Source organism: Acartia tonsa, chromosome 5 (assembly GCF_053477335.1).
Source record: "Acartia tonsa isolate MP-2025a chromosome 5, ASM5347733v1, whole genome shotgun sequence".
Taxonomy (NCBI): Eukaryota; Metazoa; Arthropoda; class Copepoda; order Calanoida; family Acartiidae; genus Acartia; species Acartia tonsa.
In genome coordinates, this window is record NC_137264.1 from 42,105,209 (window position 1) to 42,120,722 (window position 15,514).

Sequence of the window (15,514 nt, forward strand, 5' to 3'; positions counted from 1 at the left end):
GTTATTTTAATTACTTGTTCCAATACTAAGAACATACTAAAGTGAGTATCTACATTATTTTTAACTAGCGGCTTCGCCCCTAGCCTCTAGGGGCTTTGCCACAAGAGGTTTGATCAAACAAATTTTTCGTATTTTAGATTTAAAAGAAAAATAAAATAAAAAAATTTTGGGGGGGGGATTTTTTTTTTAGGGAGGGTGGGTAGTCGACCCCACTATTTTAATTATAGTTTTAAAAAGAAAAATTTTTTTTTGGAGGGGGGATTTTTCATTTTTTTGGGGGGTTGGGGGTGGGACACCCCCCAAGAAAATAGTTACAAACCTTCCCAGGACCTATGAGAAGCTACCCTGTAAAGGAGAACCTGATCGGTTCAGCGGTTAGCGAGATCCTTCGCTACAAACAAACAGACAGACAGGCAAACACAGACAGACATCGTTCTACTTTGTATTATAGATTGTCGGATATACGAAGAAATGTAGGTATTTATAATAACTTTGAAGGCTTGTTTTGGGCAAACGAGTGGCTGGCAGAAGTTTATGCTCATTTTCTCTAGCCCTACGCAACCTGTTTATTATTTTGTCATGACTTTTACAGATTATATTTTTAAGCTATGTTTTGCTGGTTCCAAGTTTGTACGAACCTATAGGCTGTGTGGTCAGCCATTTGACCGCAAGCAGCTATATAAAAAAAACACCTTCCTTCGCATATCCGTCTTTATCCAAATTTTCCATCTTAAATGTTAGGAACTTAATTAGAAAATTATACTATCAATCGTCGGAAAAAAAGAAAATTAATTGATTTTTTTTTATAAGGAAGAATGAAAATTATTTTATTAGTAAAACGTAAGAGGTCCGTAAGAGGTGCAGCAATAACAATCTAATTTAGAAAATCCTTACTTAATTTTAAGGAAAAAAAGTTTTTATTTATAAAATACAGTAATAAACAAAGAAGTTATGTTAATTTTTAAAGCAATCCTTATATATTTATCGTAGGCCAAATGTAGGATTATTGTCAACTTAAAGAGTAGCTGCGATACTAAAAAAAACGATAAAAGAAATATTGGATTGAAAATCTTATATTGAATTTACATAAATATATTGTCTATACAATACATACAAATGTAAAATATTTTTTAAAAACTACTTAAGTATGAAATTTTAAGTTAAGAAAAGGTTTACATAGTAGATATAGGTTTCAATGTTGATGCCGTGGTTTCCCTTTAAGCCCCGCAGGGTTAGGGCCTCCCCGAACTAATCCTCCCATCTTATTTTATATTTATTTCAAAAATGGGGAGGGATTCCATTGCTCGATAGGTATTTTGAGGGAAAGCATCAAAAAATGAAAACACTATGTGACATATATTTACGTCAAGTTAAGTCAAACATTATTACCATAATAGTATTCTAATAATTACATCATAAAAAAGACAATTTCAGATATCAACAAAGCTTTTGATATTGTAATCTACAGCCCCTTTTTGGGAAAAATATTTATTACCTACTTTTTGCCCCATCAAGCGAAATCTGAAGATCGAAATGAATATCCTGAGCGCCGTGGTGGGTTGTACTACCCCCCCCCCCCCCCTCCATTTATTTGCATATTTGTTGATGTACCTGCTGAGAACAGAAGAAGGTTGTGAAGTGTTGCTGCCCCCTGACATGAACTCTTTCTTCTTGGGGCCACACACGGCTAGTGTGTGACAGGCGGTCAGTCTACAACAAATAAAAAGGTAGCACAGTAGATTCTTTTTGCTCTAAAGTTGACAACCCCGCAAACTAAATGTGGCACATTGCATTGAATTCATTAGGAAAGTTTGGTTTTGTCTGAAAGAATTAGTAATTTAATTATAAGAATACTAACAAACAAGCACGTCCAAAAATTAATCTTTTTTTAAGGGGGGGGGGGGGGCAAAATTGGTTTGGGGAGAAAGAACGCTGACAATTTTCTGTGTAACATGTCATAAAATCCATCTGATATATGTATGTAATTAAATGTATTAAATGAAACTGGCATTTTCTGACACTGCCTGGCAATTCCTTACAGTAAATTTCATTTCAAAATAATAATATTATGGTAAAATTTAGCCTAAAAACATTTCAATATTTCTTTTCTAAGTTCTGTCAGTTTTCAATATTAACTTGTTATTTTTAAGTTACAAATATATTATATTATTATAGTAGATATGATTGTCAATAAAGTAGCATGTATTGTCCAAAAAAGTAATAAAAAAGGGGATACTTTGAAGTTACATTTTTATTATGTTATATTAGCTAAATAGTTAATTATCAAAAAGTGTCTTAATAAGTAAAGATATTTCTTTTAAAAAAAAGACTGCCCAATACACAAATCTAAAAATAGTGTGTAGAAAAAGTTGCTGTTATCTGCAAAATATTAATTCATGTACTTTGCTTCATCAAAATTACTTCAAAAATTTGATATATCTGATAATTTGACATTGAGAGGTGTAAAATAAATTTCACTTGTAACTAAACTGAACTAAACTAATACTATACTAAACAACATTAGAACAACTGTCTTTTTTCTCTCTCTCTCTCTTCTGTCTACAAATATGTGTGTGTGTGTGTGTGTGTGTAATATGACGTAAAGACTTTCAATACAGAAATTTTCCCGGAGAAATGAGAGGGGAGAGAGAGAGAGAAAATATATATTCAATACGTATGACTTGCTGCTTCGGAGTTGGCCAACTTAGAAAATAAAGAATCCCCAATTATAAATTCATAATGTTGACGCTGTTTTTAGTAAGCAAAGCTAATCTATAATTTGAAGTGTGTTTGACACTTTTTAAAATTCAATAAAGATCGCTGATTTTTTTTTTGTGGAGATTCCCCTTATTTATGAGCATCAATTTACATTACATGGTACGTTCCATGCTACAAAAGACAAAAATATATATAACAGTTTCGTGATACAATTTTTAGATATTAAAAATGGGGAAATGTTACTCTAAAAGTTGGCCACAATAATTCGAGGATAAAATCAATGTTCTTACATTGAGAGTATGTAAGGCAAGGCACAAGAGAATGAAAGAGAGTTAGAGAGAAAGAGGGAGAACGAAAGAGAGAAAAAAAGAAAGAGATAGAGAGGAATGAAAGAGAGATAAAAAGAAAATGAAAGAGATAGAGAGAATAAACCATAATAGGATTAGACATTTTCTATGACAGGAATACATCACACACAATGGTGCCAGATGTACACATTTTGTGCGTAATGTACGCATTTTTAACTTTTGGAAAATGGACTTTTATAAGTAATGTACACATTAGCAAGTAAATGTACGCCCCCCCACCCCTCTCCCCTTTTCTCTTTCCCCCTTCCCCTTTTCCTTCCCCTCCCCCACAAATGTACACATCAAAGGCCCAATGTACACCTTCTTTTGTACACATTGATCAAAAAAAAGTCTGGCAACTATGATCACACACACACATTTAAACTGCATAAATCTTTTGAAGTAACAGGATGTCTACTTGTCTATAGCTTATGACTATTAACCGCTGATCTATATAGTTTTCGTTTACAGTGAAGCTTCTTATAGTTTTAGAGTTTATTCATAACTATTTTAAGAGACTTTGTCCCCATAAAAAAAATCCCTCCCAGATTTTTTAAAATTTTCTTTTCAAAACTAATTTGAAAATTGGAAGTGAAGTTTCTTATAGGTCCAGGGTATAACTATCAGAGAAGAAGGTGTCTCCACCCGCCCAAAGAAATCGTAACAAAAAAAATCTCACCCCCGAAATGTTCTTAATAATTTTTCTTTTCGAAACTAAAATGAAAGTGGAGAAACGACTTACTCCCCACCTCATCGCTCAAGCTTTTAATAATACTTGGAGGGTTGATAAAATATTCAATTGTCCTATCCCAGAATAAAGATAAAGAATAGTTATTTCTCGTTTACAGATTGACGCGAATATAGAATGTAAAATTAAAAGAATAAAATCAGGGTTTTTTTGCCCCGAGGTGCCGAAGTAATGCGATGCTAGACATAGTTTTTTCGTGTGGATGAGAACCGGTTTTAATCCACCGGATTCGAATGAATACGAGAAAATCTGTGAAAATATTTTTGCATCCTGCCATACAAAGACGACAAAAGACTGTCGTCGACAAAAGATATTATTTGGCGGAGATAAAGCTTGTAAAACTAAGAAATTCTTATTTAATTTAGAAGCTGGAAAACAGAAGGTTTGGATCATGGAAAGAAAACGTAGTATTGGGTTTCATCTTATTTAACAGTTTTTTCTCCTATTTCTATAACCTGTGATGGGCTATAACCAGCGTTGTGGAGCCAGGGCCGGGAGCCACCATATTTTGCTGGATCAGGAGCTGGAGCCGTAATTTTCGTTAAACGGCTCCGGCTCCGGGTTAGCTAAAAATATAGATTTTTTTATTATTTTAATTTGGTTACTCTCAGGGACAAGGGAATGATATTCTAACAAACAACTCTAAAGGAAAATACCCCCACAACCCCCTTCCCCTTTTAATCTCCTTCTTTCCCACCCCTCTTCAGATACATGACAAAACCAAAATGTACCACCAGATACTTTATAAGGTTTCGTGATTTTTTGTAGAGTTGTTGGTTAGAATAGCTACCCCTTGTTACTCTGTTATATATCGTGTGCAAACGCCCCTTTTAAGTTTTTCAAGTCCATTTTTATCAAAAATTTAACTTTTAAAACGTTCAAAAGTCAAAAATAGACTTGGCAATAAAATGTTGAGTTTTTCTTGATTTTTGGTCTGAGCCGGAGCCAAATTCAGAGCTGGAGCTGGAGCCGGAGCCGCATCAAAATCAAACGGCTCCGCAACGCTGGCTTTAACCCTTCGGGGCAATCTGTAACACTTACCACACCTGAAATAACCTATCAAAAGCTACTGTGAAAATACGACAATACCAGCTACTTTGTTTTCTTTCCATGTTTAATATTGACCAACTTACGTTTTTACTCTTGGTTATCGTCCTATGGGAATCTCACATTCCAAAATTCAAGATTATAAGATAATAATATCACTTAAAAAGTCTATTGATGCCAAAATCTATAAAATTAACATGTTTATATTAAGGTATAAAATAACATAATATTATTCCTAAATGTTCTAGGAATCTTAATGCCAAAATAATTCATAAATAATTTATATCAGATCTACATAGGACGAACCTACTTTAAATATTTGAAGCTTTGCCGTTAAAAAGTCAGTTTACCTTAAAGATTAGACAGATTGCAGTCATTTTATCTGAAAAATACACAATATTTTGATAAATTTCTTAAATGCTTTAATATCTGAACGATAGGGTAGGTAATTTTGCTACCAGTATCGTTCAAACCCAAAGTGTTCTTTGCCATTTCTATCCTTGAATACAGATCCGTGCAGAGTTTCAACAAGAAAACCTTCAAAGGTTTTCCCTCAAAGTCCCTTGTTGAGCACAGAATCCATTGATCCCCCCCCCCCCCTACTAGTATAGGCTTATAGTTTTGTTTCTAGGCGACTTAATTTTTTGAAATTTCTATCTTGAGCAATGGAAAACTTTCAAAATTTGTTAATACCTAAAATGCCATTTTTAAATGCCTATAACTTTTTTGTTATTTAAGCTGAACGCTTCAAATTTGTGGTATTGGGTCTTTTTGTGCCAGTCTTACTTTAAAACATAATTTAAAATAAGGCAAGGAGTTAATTTATCGTTTGTTTGTTTATTAATTTAGGACAGGTTAGGTTGGGCATATATGGGCACTGGATAGCCTCGAATGGTAGGGAAACCGCAGGTATTTATAAAAGTAATTCAAAAATAAGGGAGGGGGTTCATTGTTCAACAAACACTTTGAGGGGAATCCCCAAACCTTCTTCATCCACAATACAGCTGTAGTTTCCCTTCAGGGGATAGTTCTCACTCACTCTACAGAGCAACTATGCTCACTATTTTATATTAATATAACAGGGATGGCAACATTCATAATAGCATATCAGAGACGGTTAGGTGAACGAATAAAAACAACGCATGTAATATAATATTCAACATTATTAAAAGGCGAAATAACAGTGTGAATTTGTCTTTCCCCCTGTAAAGACATGATAATATTCTTGTGACATATCTTAGCTCCTAGAGCCCACTTTAGGACTATACTACACTTAAAATAACAAGAAAATGACCAAACGTGAAAATTAATATACAAAAGCTAATTAGTGAACAATAATTTTTCAAAAACATAAGTAAAAAGTGCTTATTTTACAACAAAAAACAGTTAATTTAAAAACTCAAATACATCTATATGTTACATTTAGCTTGTAATTTAATACTTTCCAACCCGGTCAACTTGATATTCCTGCATTCCCTCATCCAACATTCACACCCAACCCTTTCTACATTCAACGCATATCCTTCCCCCATACATTAACAGTTATTTGCAAAAGAGATCCCTAACAAATCTACATAAAAATGGCGAGCAGTTTGTCTGCAGAGCTGGAACAGTTGAAGCTCGAAAACACACACTTAAGACATATCATTATAGAACAAGAAGCCGAGTTTACAATGACAACCAGATATTTTAACATAAGATATGATCTTCCCTCAGAGCCTGTAACACTTGATAGTGACACTCTAACTCCATTCTTATATGATGTAGGCAGCTCGGCACACATACCTAGCCTAAAATCTTTTAAAAACACTAGCATCACCTCTATTGGCTACGCCTTTGGTGGACCTAGATTAGTGAAAACAGTGATAAAAACTAAAACTAATGCTGCTAACATCTATTTTTACAATCCTGAATGCCGAAAAGCAGGAGTTGCTATAGCAAAGCACAACTTAGGCAGTAATGCACCTCCTATACTATACTGCCTAAACAGTTACCCAATTCTGAGACATCAAGTGAAATGTCTCTCTGTCATTTTGACTAGGCTCAAACAGGAAGGTCAAATCTACTCATATAGTCTAAACAATTTTCTTTGTACTACATTTGATGAAAAGTTAGGGCCCCTATATTCCCTTCAACTTGCGTCAAATAGCAGTTATTCTAGCTTCACTGACGCAAAATGCGTAGAATTATACAAGAGAGGCTTTGTAATTCCTCTAAATGACACAGAATTCAAATCTGAATATTTTTTGCAGCTAGAAAACATTGTTAGAAATCATGTGTTGGAACTTGCACATTCAACATCTAATGAAAGTACAGAATATACATTAAGTACTCCTAACAAATCTAAGCGGCGTAGACGGAGGCATAGAAGAAAACGAAAACAAAATCTGTCATATCACAAGTATGACAAATTGCCACCTCCGCCCAATGATAGAGATAAGAACGAGACTGAACAGCCGGACACAGACAGACAACCCTCACCTCCAACACACACACTTCAAGATTCTAGGCCTAATACACCCTTAGCTAAGGGCACTAGGCCTTCCTTTTCAGGTTCCTGCACACCAGACCAGAGTTACAGGTCGGAGGGTACAGATATGCATGATTATCCAACCTCAATACCACCAAATCATGCACTAGACAACCTCCCTGTAACACCAACCACAAATCTGACCTCAATCATGCACAACCAAATAACCCTTATTGTGCCACCTATGCTATGTCCTGTCATACCCTTTGCAGTATCTCCATCCCAGATCGGCACACCCCCTGCTCCAGCCCAGCTTACAGAATTATTGCCTCCAACAAGAAAAGTAAAGCTACTCTAAAATTTACTTAATTAGTTCAATTAAAATAATATTAAACATTACAACTTATGGAAATTAATCTGTCCTGTTTTTCTCTCTTTTTTCTCACAACAAAACCTTTAATTTCTGATGAAAATGTTAGATAAATCTATTAAACGTATTTCTCGATAAAGCTTTGCTATGCACCATATTAATTTCCTGCCATTAGTTTCTAAAGACAAAGCTTTTCTATAACTAGGGTCTGTCCGTCCGTCCGTCCGTACGTTCATAACAGTTAGCTTTTTCAAAAATTTAAACAGGTTAGAATTGTCATATCTATTCCAAACATTGCATGCTAACTCCTTTAACAGTTAGGTACAACTTAGAAAATTAACCCATTCATCTATTTTTTAATACTGATTCCTATTACAACAAGGTACAATTTTATAAGCGAAGCATCTCAATAATCAAGTTCTAAAAACGTCAGTATGCCCTTAAACAGTAATTGGTATTTAATCAGCTATGCAACAAATGTACTTACAATTTTGTATAGACTTAATATTTCTTCAGTTCTGACTTTCTACAAGCGTTAATGTTTGTTTGTTCTTTCATTTCAGAGCTTCGCTTTTATGGATGTTGTCATCCTTGTTTTATTTGATTATTTAATCCTATAAATGCGTCATGAAAGTGTTCATACAAAACACAAAAGGTAAATAATGTATTATCTACTAAGAAGTAAATATTAACATAAAAATCTCAAATTAATATTGTAATGTTTAATATCGCACTGTTCCTGTTTTGTATGAACACAATATTGTGTCTTTTATTTACATTATACTAAACTTGTGTATTATAGTCCGATATTTGGGCTTTGGTATTATCATATTCACACTACTTGCCACAGTTCAAGGCTTCTCTATTCTTTATAGTAAATTGAACTAAGGGTCTATATACGATAGATTTTGAGGGCGCCATATCTCTCAATAAGAAATTATGGCAAAATTTAACATTGTTTGTGCTAATGTTATGGGGTTAGGCATTCATTCAAGGAGCAAAAATAAAATGAAAGGCGTTCCCACCAAAATTAGAGAACTAGTATCTAGTGCTAAATATATTCCATCTTTATACATATGTTTAGAGACTAAATTAGATGCTGATCACAAACAATTAAAACTTCCTCCAAATATGGATTATGTGGGTGAAACATGTTCACCTAAACCAAAGGCAGGGATTTTCATGTTTTGTGACAAAAGTATATCTTTTGATAAAACAAATATTCATGTCATCTCCTCTGCTCATTCTATGTATGCTAAAGTTATTTCTAAAGGATCTGAATTTGAAATTATTACTGTTTATTTGCCTTGTGATACAGAATCTACAATTCAAATCCTAAGAAAAATAGACAATTTTCTTTTAAAAAGAAATATTACCAATTTTACACTTATAGGTGATATGAATATTAGTTTTACTAGACCAGAGCATAGAACTAAAGCACGTGCCTTACTAAACTTTGTAGATAAATACAATTTATTTGATGTTGCTAAAAAACTGAACATGCAAACTGATTGCACGTGGAGGGGGAGGGGGGAAAGATCTACAAGCATGTCTGTTATTGATTACTGCTTTTCTAACAATACTAACCTCAATCATTTAAGCTTTAAATATAACTCCTTCTCTGATCATAAAACCCTTACTGTTGGTGTACAAAAAAAGTATGTCTATAACCCCCCCAGCTGGCAAAAGCATCTTTTTAAAATCCCTGATTTCATAGAGCTTATGAAAAAAGAAACAGCTACTTTTCTATTTGACAATGCAGACGAAAGTACAAGAAAAGAATTCGAATTTTACTCTGAAAATAAGGAAAATGTAGACATAGATTTCTCATTTAACAAACCAGAATATAAAGATTTATCAGTACTTTTTGCTTTACTTAAACACCTAAAAATTCATCATGATAAATTTTTCTCAAAACTGAAGTTTAATTCTTTTAACAAAACACAAGATTTTGACAAAGAAATTTCAAAGCTCTATGCAGATCTAGATAAATATAAAAACCTTAAAAAAATTGATGAAATCAAAATTTTGATTAGCCAACAGCAAGAATTTTTTAGAAACTTATCCTTTATAAGAGCAGAAACTGCTTTCTTACGAGGTTTAATATTAGATGGCAATAATAACTCTTACACCTTCAGTCATTGTCGTAGAAAAACTAAAAATGAGCATAACTTAATTATTGATAATGTACTAACAAATGATCCATTAACCATTGTAAAACATTTAAGTAAAATGCATGCAGACATAGTTGCACCTTCTAATGTTCCTATCTCTTCTTTAGATACATTATTAACAGAATTTGACATTAGCTTAGATGAAATGTACCCCAAAATAACAACACTTTCTTCTCCTCTATGTACAACTAAAGAGACTAGAGATGTGATAAAATCAATGTCAAACAATAGCTGTCCAGGAATCTCCACTGAACCAAAAATTCTTTATGAATTTCTTTTTAATTTCGTCCCTAACTTTTCAACTAGAGCCTTTAACCACATTCATTGTATTGACATTGATAAATCACCTTTCTCAAGTATAAAAGATCGCAACATAGTTTTTATCAACAAAAAAGGATCTGATCCAAAACTGGCAAAAAATCTGAGAGGTATTTGCATGATGGAAACTATGTATAAGATTTCTTCTAAATCATTAAATTGTAAAGTTAAACCTTATTTAGACCAAATAGTACACCCTGATCAACACGGTTTTATACCAGGAAGACATATGCACACAGCAAGCGTTTCAATGACTGCTACTATGAACTACATCAAAAAACACGAAATAAATGCACAATTAGTTTCATTTGACATTCAACGTGCTTTTGACCGTGTTTTACCGGAAGTGCTTCATAGAATACTTAAGCATATCTTTCCTAGTGGAAACTTTGCTGATTCATGGATTAATTTGATTTCTAAGGGTAGATTTAGAGCAATTGCTAACAACTGTGTGTCTGAGTTTATTGATATCATTTTAGGGACGCCTCAAGGTGGTCCTTCAGCTGCTACTTTGTATGATATTGTTCATCATATTTTTTTGTCATGCCTTGACAGTAAATTGTTTAAAGCCATTTCTTTGCATGTAAATTCAAAAATTATATGTTATCCGGCCGGATTTTCGGTAATTTGGCCTGATAACCGGATATTTGCCGGATATCCGGCGTTGACCGGATATCCGGCCGGATACCGGATATCCGGCATTTGAAATTAGCCGGATATCCGGTATCCGGTATCCGGCCAAAAAAATATCCGGCCCAACCCTAGTTCTTAGGGCATAATTTGTTGAAATAATCATTTTTAAATATTTGAATCATAAATGTCTCAAAATAGGTTTTCCAAATATATAAAGCAGTTTACATAATTGTTTTATTTTCTAAGCATTATTAAGTTTTTTTAAAAATCATTTCTCTTGAATGACCCTATATAATCATTACCAGAATGTCCGTACGTCCGTTTTAAACATGTTTATTTTTCTACTTTTTAACAACAAATTTTTATGTGATTTAATTATCCGATTGATCTGATTTTTAGTATATTGATTTCTGGGACAACAAAGTACAATATTATAAGCGAAGCAACTCTAAAATTAAGTACTAAAAATGCAAGTATGTTCAACCATAAACATTATCCTGTATCAAGCAGTTTTCAACAAATTTAATTACAATTTTGCTTCGACTCTTGTACATTTATTTTCTGATTATTCAGTTATAACACTATACAAGTGTTAATATCCGTTTGTCCTACTGTTTCAGTGCTTTTATGGAAGTTGTCATCCTTGTTTCATTATTTCCAATTAGACAATTTGAAAAATCATTTTTTTAAAATTCAAATGTTTTTAGCCTTACAGCTAATTCCTGCATGAATAGTAATACCTTATATTACATATTATTGTAAATATCTCTCCAACACCCAACCACCCCCCCCCCCCCCCCCCTATACACTGGAGGCTCATTGGTATAAAGAATTGCAAAAAAAACTTCAGAGTACTGAAACCAATAAAATATTTGAGTACAATCCTGCATCCACAGTCCTTTATTATTGTAACATAAACAGTCTGCCTCTTGTATCCTGTATCAAAAGCTAGAAAATTTCCTCCGGCCTTGATTGGGGTGAAAGCAATCTTGCAGGTGGAGATTTTGCTTTAAAAATCGATTAAAATATTGATAAAGTGATTTAGTCATAAAACAGAAAAAAAACACGAAACCTTTCACATACCTATGATTTTCAAAAGTTTTAATATTTAATTTTTGTAGCATGACACAGAGATTGGCGGAGTAGGTAAATATACTGGATGCTTATTGGTAAAGGGAATCTTCACAAAAAAATTTAGCCATCTATCTTGGTAAGCATCGAAGATAATTGGATTTCCCCCACAACGTTACAGACTGACAGACAGACAAAGTGATTTATATGGAAGCTTCGTTACAAACAAATTAATTTGGCAATACTCTGACATCGAGTATGTCAAATATTAGTATCAAGGGGGATTGGAAGTTTAATAAGGTCAAGGCCTGTATGGTATTAGATTCTGGCATTAATCCAAAAAAATGTCAAATGTTTTGTTAAATTCAAAAGTCCATTAATAAATCTTGTACGTGTACAATACGTCGAGTGCTCGGTCTATTAAGCTGTTTTAAAAATACAAAACTTAGAAGGATAACATCAAAATAAGAAAAGAATTTCATACTGGAAAAAAAGCTACCTACCCTTTATCTACAAATAAACATAAGTGGCTCAATCATTACTTTTAAAATAGGACAAAAAAACGGCCAAATTAGCTTTGTAAAAAAAAAAAAACATGTCTTTTCATCTATTGTACGTAATTTCCCTTAGACTGTTGGGAATTTGAATTTCAATATTTAAATTTAGAATTGGACAAATAAAAAACACCATACTCATATGGAGATAAGTAAAAAAAATTGAATTAAGCTACTTGTCATACAAAAAATTCCTCAGAATGACATTATACTCAATTTTGATATCATTACTAGGTATTAATCCACAATACATTTTTTTAATCGGACAAAAAATAAATCAAGTCGAAATCAGTTAAAAAGCGGCTTATAAGCAATTCATATAGGTTTTTCTTATTCTTAAACATGCTTCATAGTAATAAGAATGTTGACCAAACGTTTCAACCATTTATCTTGAAAAAGACCCAAGAAAAATTTCGTTACCCCAATTCCGTTTCTGACGGACATTTCCAATTGTAGAGTAGCTTCGCTACTTATAACCATTAGCTTTAAACATTTACGCGATAAAAGGGAATAGTAGCTTTAGCAAAAATCCGTAAAGTTGTGAGTAATATTCCAGTTAAATGTGCTTAATAGGTCAAATTGTTTTTAAATATGCGTTTCGTCAACATTAAGAACAGTTAGACTTAACAAGTGCCTTTGACTGGAAGCTTGCTCACAATCTTACGGAATATTGCAAAAGCTACTATTCCCTTTGCTAAAACGATATAAATGAATTCAATAAAATTGTTGTTAGAAATTTCATATTACTTAAAATATAATCACAAAATCTCTTCTCCTGTGAATATTCTTTTGGGTTTCTGATAAGTCCAGAGTGTCCTTCTTTACACAGACCAACCTCACATTTGGAATCAAAAGTCATCACTTAAAAAAAATTTGAAAATAAGATAAGATTAATTTATTTGGTAAAACCAGTATTTTTTCTTATCCTATGCATTTATAAAGCATATAAATGAAGCAGCTGGTATTCAGCCAATTGAATTCGTTTGAAATTGCCGAAAATTATGTATTTTGTTGGTCTAGAGCTGGCATAAAACTTGTTGTTTATTTAACTGAAGGGAAGTGGGTAAGAAGAGGGGGGGGGATAAGGAATGGCGTTGTTGGCAAATTTTCACTTAGAATTGTTTGTCAGAATCACATTCCCTTTTTCCTGATATAAATGTTGTAAAAACTAAGTTCTTTTTACCATGTAGTTTTCAAAATATCAAAACATGAAAGTCACAAATTATACATTTTTTGGTGTATATCAATAATTATCGGGTAAAAGTTACTTTTTTTTCGGATATCTTAGTGTTAACCCATAAATATTATGAATGAAAAATATTTTAAGGTTCACTACTCAATGTACCAAAACTCAAAAGGTATTTTATGTTGTAGCAGTATTGGGGATGCACATCAATTTATCGGCCATTGTCCTATCCCTTTAGATCCCTGGAATATACCTGTGAACTTGGCTTTCTCGAGACTAACATTCACATAAATATTTCTATGATATGAATTTGCCACATGCGTAGTCATACTGTAGGGTACATCCGACATTTTCAGGTTGTCTGAAAAATTGTCCCAGACTTGGTAGTTGAAATAATAAGAAAAGTTATTTGCTAAAGATTTTACCGTTCTAGAAAGGATATATAAAAAATCTTTTGCTAGAAGGTCTTAAAATAAGACAAGGCTGACAACATCCATAAATAGCGAAGCTCTGAAACGGTAGGACAAACTAACATTAACACCTGTAGAGTGTCAGAACTGAAAAATCAGAATACAATTGTATAAAAATCGAAACGAAATTGTAAGTTTTTTCAAAAACTGCTTTAAAAAAAAGAAAAAAAAAAGAGTATTGTTTAATAGAGTTGCTTTCTAAATCGTACCTTATTGTTTAGAAATTACCATGCAAAGGTTGAAATCGACAGGACAACTCGAACTTGTTAAAATCACCGATTAATTAGATATCCGTTCTGGACGGACCGACCTCATATATGTATAGAAAAGCTTCCCTTTATTAAAATTATTCATTTCATGACTGCTTAATGGTCACTATTATTATTTTTATTAAATGAAATACTATTAATCCATTTCAGTGTTCTGTGGCAGGGAGGGAGGAGACATTGTGTTGAGCTGGATCTTTAAATGTGTTGCCGTTGCCGTGGCCAGAGGTACACCCACTAACCTAGCGATCTTTGAATCAAATTGGCCACGGCTATATACGATCTTTAAATCACAGCAACTTTTAGAATTTTCAGTAAAAAATATGAAGAAAAAAAATAATAATAATGCGTAAAAACTCTAAAAATCCATGTTTTATTGGCAGCACTGGTAGTGGCGACGGTTACGGCAACGGCTACACATTTAAAGATATAGCTCTGTTAATACACTAGTCCTCAAAGTATTTTAATTACTTTTTCTTATTTATTGGCTTTTTCATTGTTTTACCCAATAATGCAGTGTAAGAATAAGGAGAAACGTTTCCTCTCGGTGATAAGGCCTTTAAAAACAAGGATGACAACATCCATAAAAGCGAAGCACTGAAACGGTAGGACAAACGGACATTAACACTTGTATAGTTTCAGAACTAAATAATCCTAATATAAATCAATGTATAAGAGTCAAAGCAAAATTGTAAGTAAATTTGTTAAAAAACTGCTTGATACAGGATATTGTTTATGGACATACTTACATTTTTAGGACTTGATTATAGAGTTGCTTCGTTTATTACATTATACTTTGTTGTTCCAGGAATCAATATACCAAAAATCAGATCAATCCGATGATTAGATCACATAAAAATTTGATGTTAAAAAGTAAAAAAATTAACATATTTAAAATGGACGTACGGACATTTTGGTAATGATTATAGAGTTGCTACGCTTTCTAAATCGTACCTTACTGCTAAAGGAATCACCAGGCAAAATTTGAAATCGATAGAACAATTCTAATATGCCTAAATTAACGAAAAAAGCTATACGTTACGGACGGACGGACGTACGGAGTGACGGACGGACGGACCGACCCTAATTATAGAAAAGCTTCGCTTTTAAAAAGGGTTTATATTTGGAAGTGATAAAGGACG

At 33.0% G+C, this 15,514-nt stretch overlaps 1 protein-coding gene across 2 annotated transcripts in view; it reads right to left on the reverse strand.

Moving 5' to 3' along the window:
- The window catches only part of Ric (Ras-related protein interacting with calmodulin), a 50,538-nt gene that overhangs the window by 17,999 nt on the left and 17,025 nt on the right, over nucleotides 1-15,514 (reverse strand). Inside the window, exons 2-3 of one of the 2 annotated variants that reach the window (XM_080161763.1) lie at nucleotides 5,211-5,240; nucleotides 1,612-1,710 (exon numbers count right to left, since the gene is read on the reverse strand). In XM_080161763.1, the coding sequence (XP_080017889.1) occupies nucleotides 1,612-1,658 (47 nt within the window). In that variant the 5' untranslated portion in view covers nucleotides 1,659-1,710; nucleotides 5,211-5,240. Of the gene's footprint in view, nucleotides 1-1,611; nucleotides 1,818-5,210; nucleotides 5,241-15,514 lie in introns of those variants that run through there. The other variant, XM_080161765.1, reaches the window with a different exon arrangement.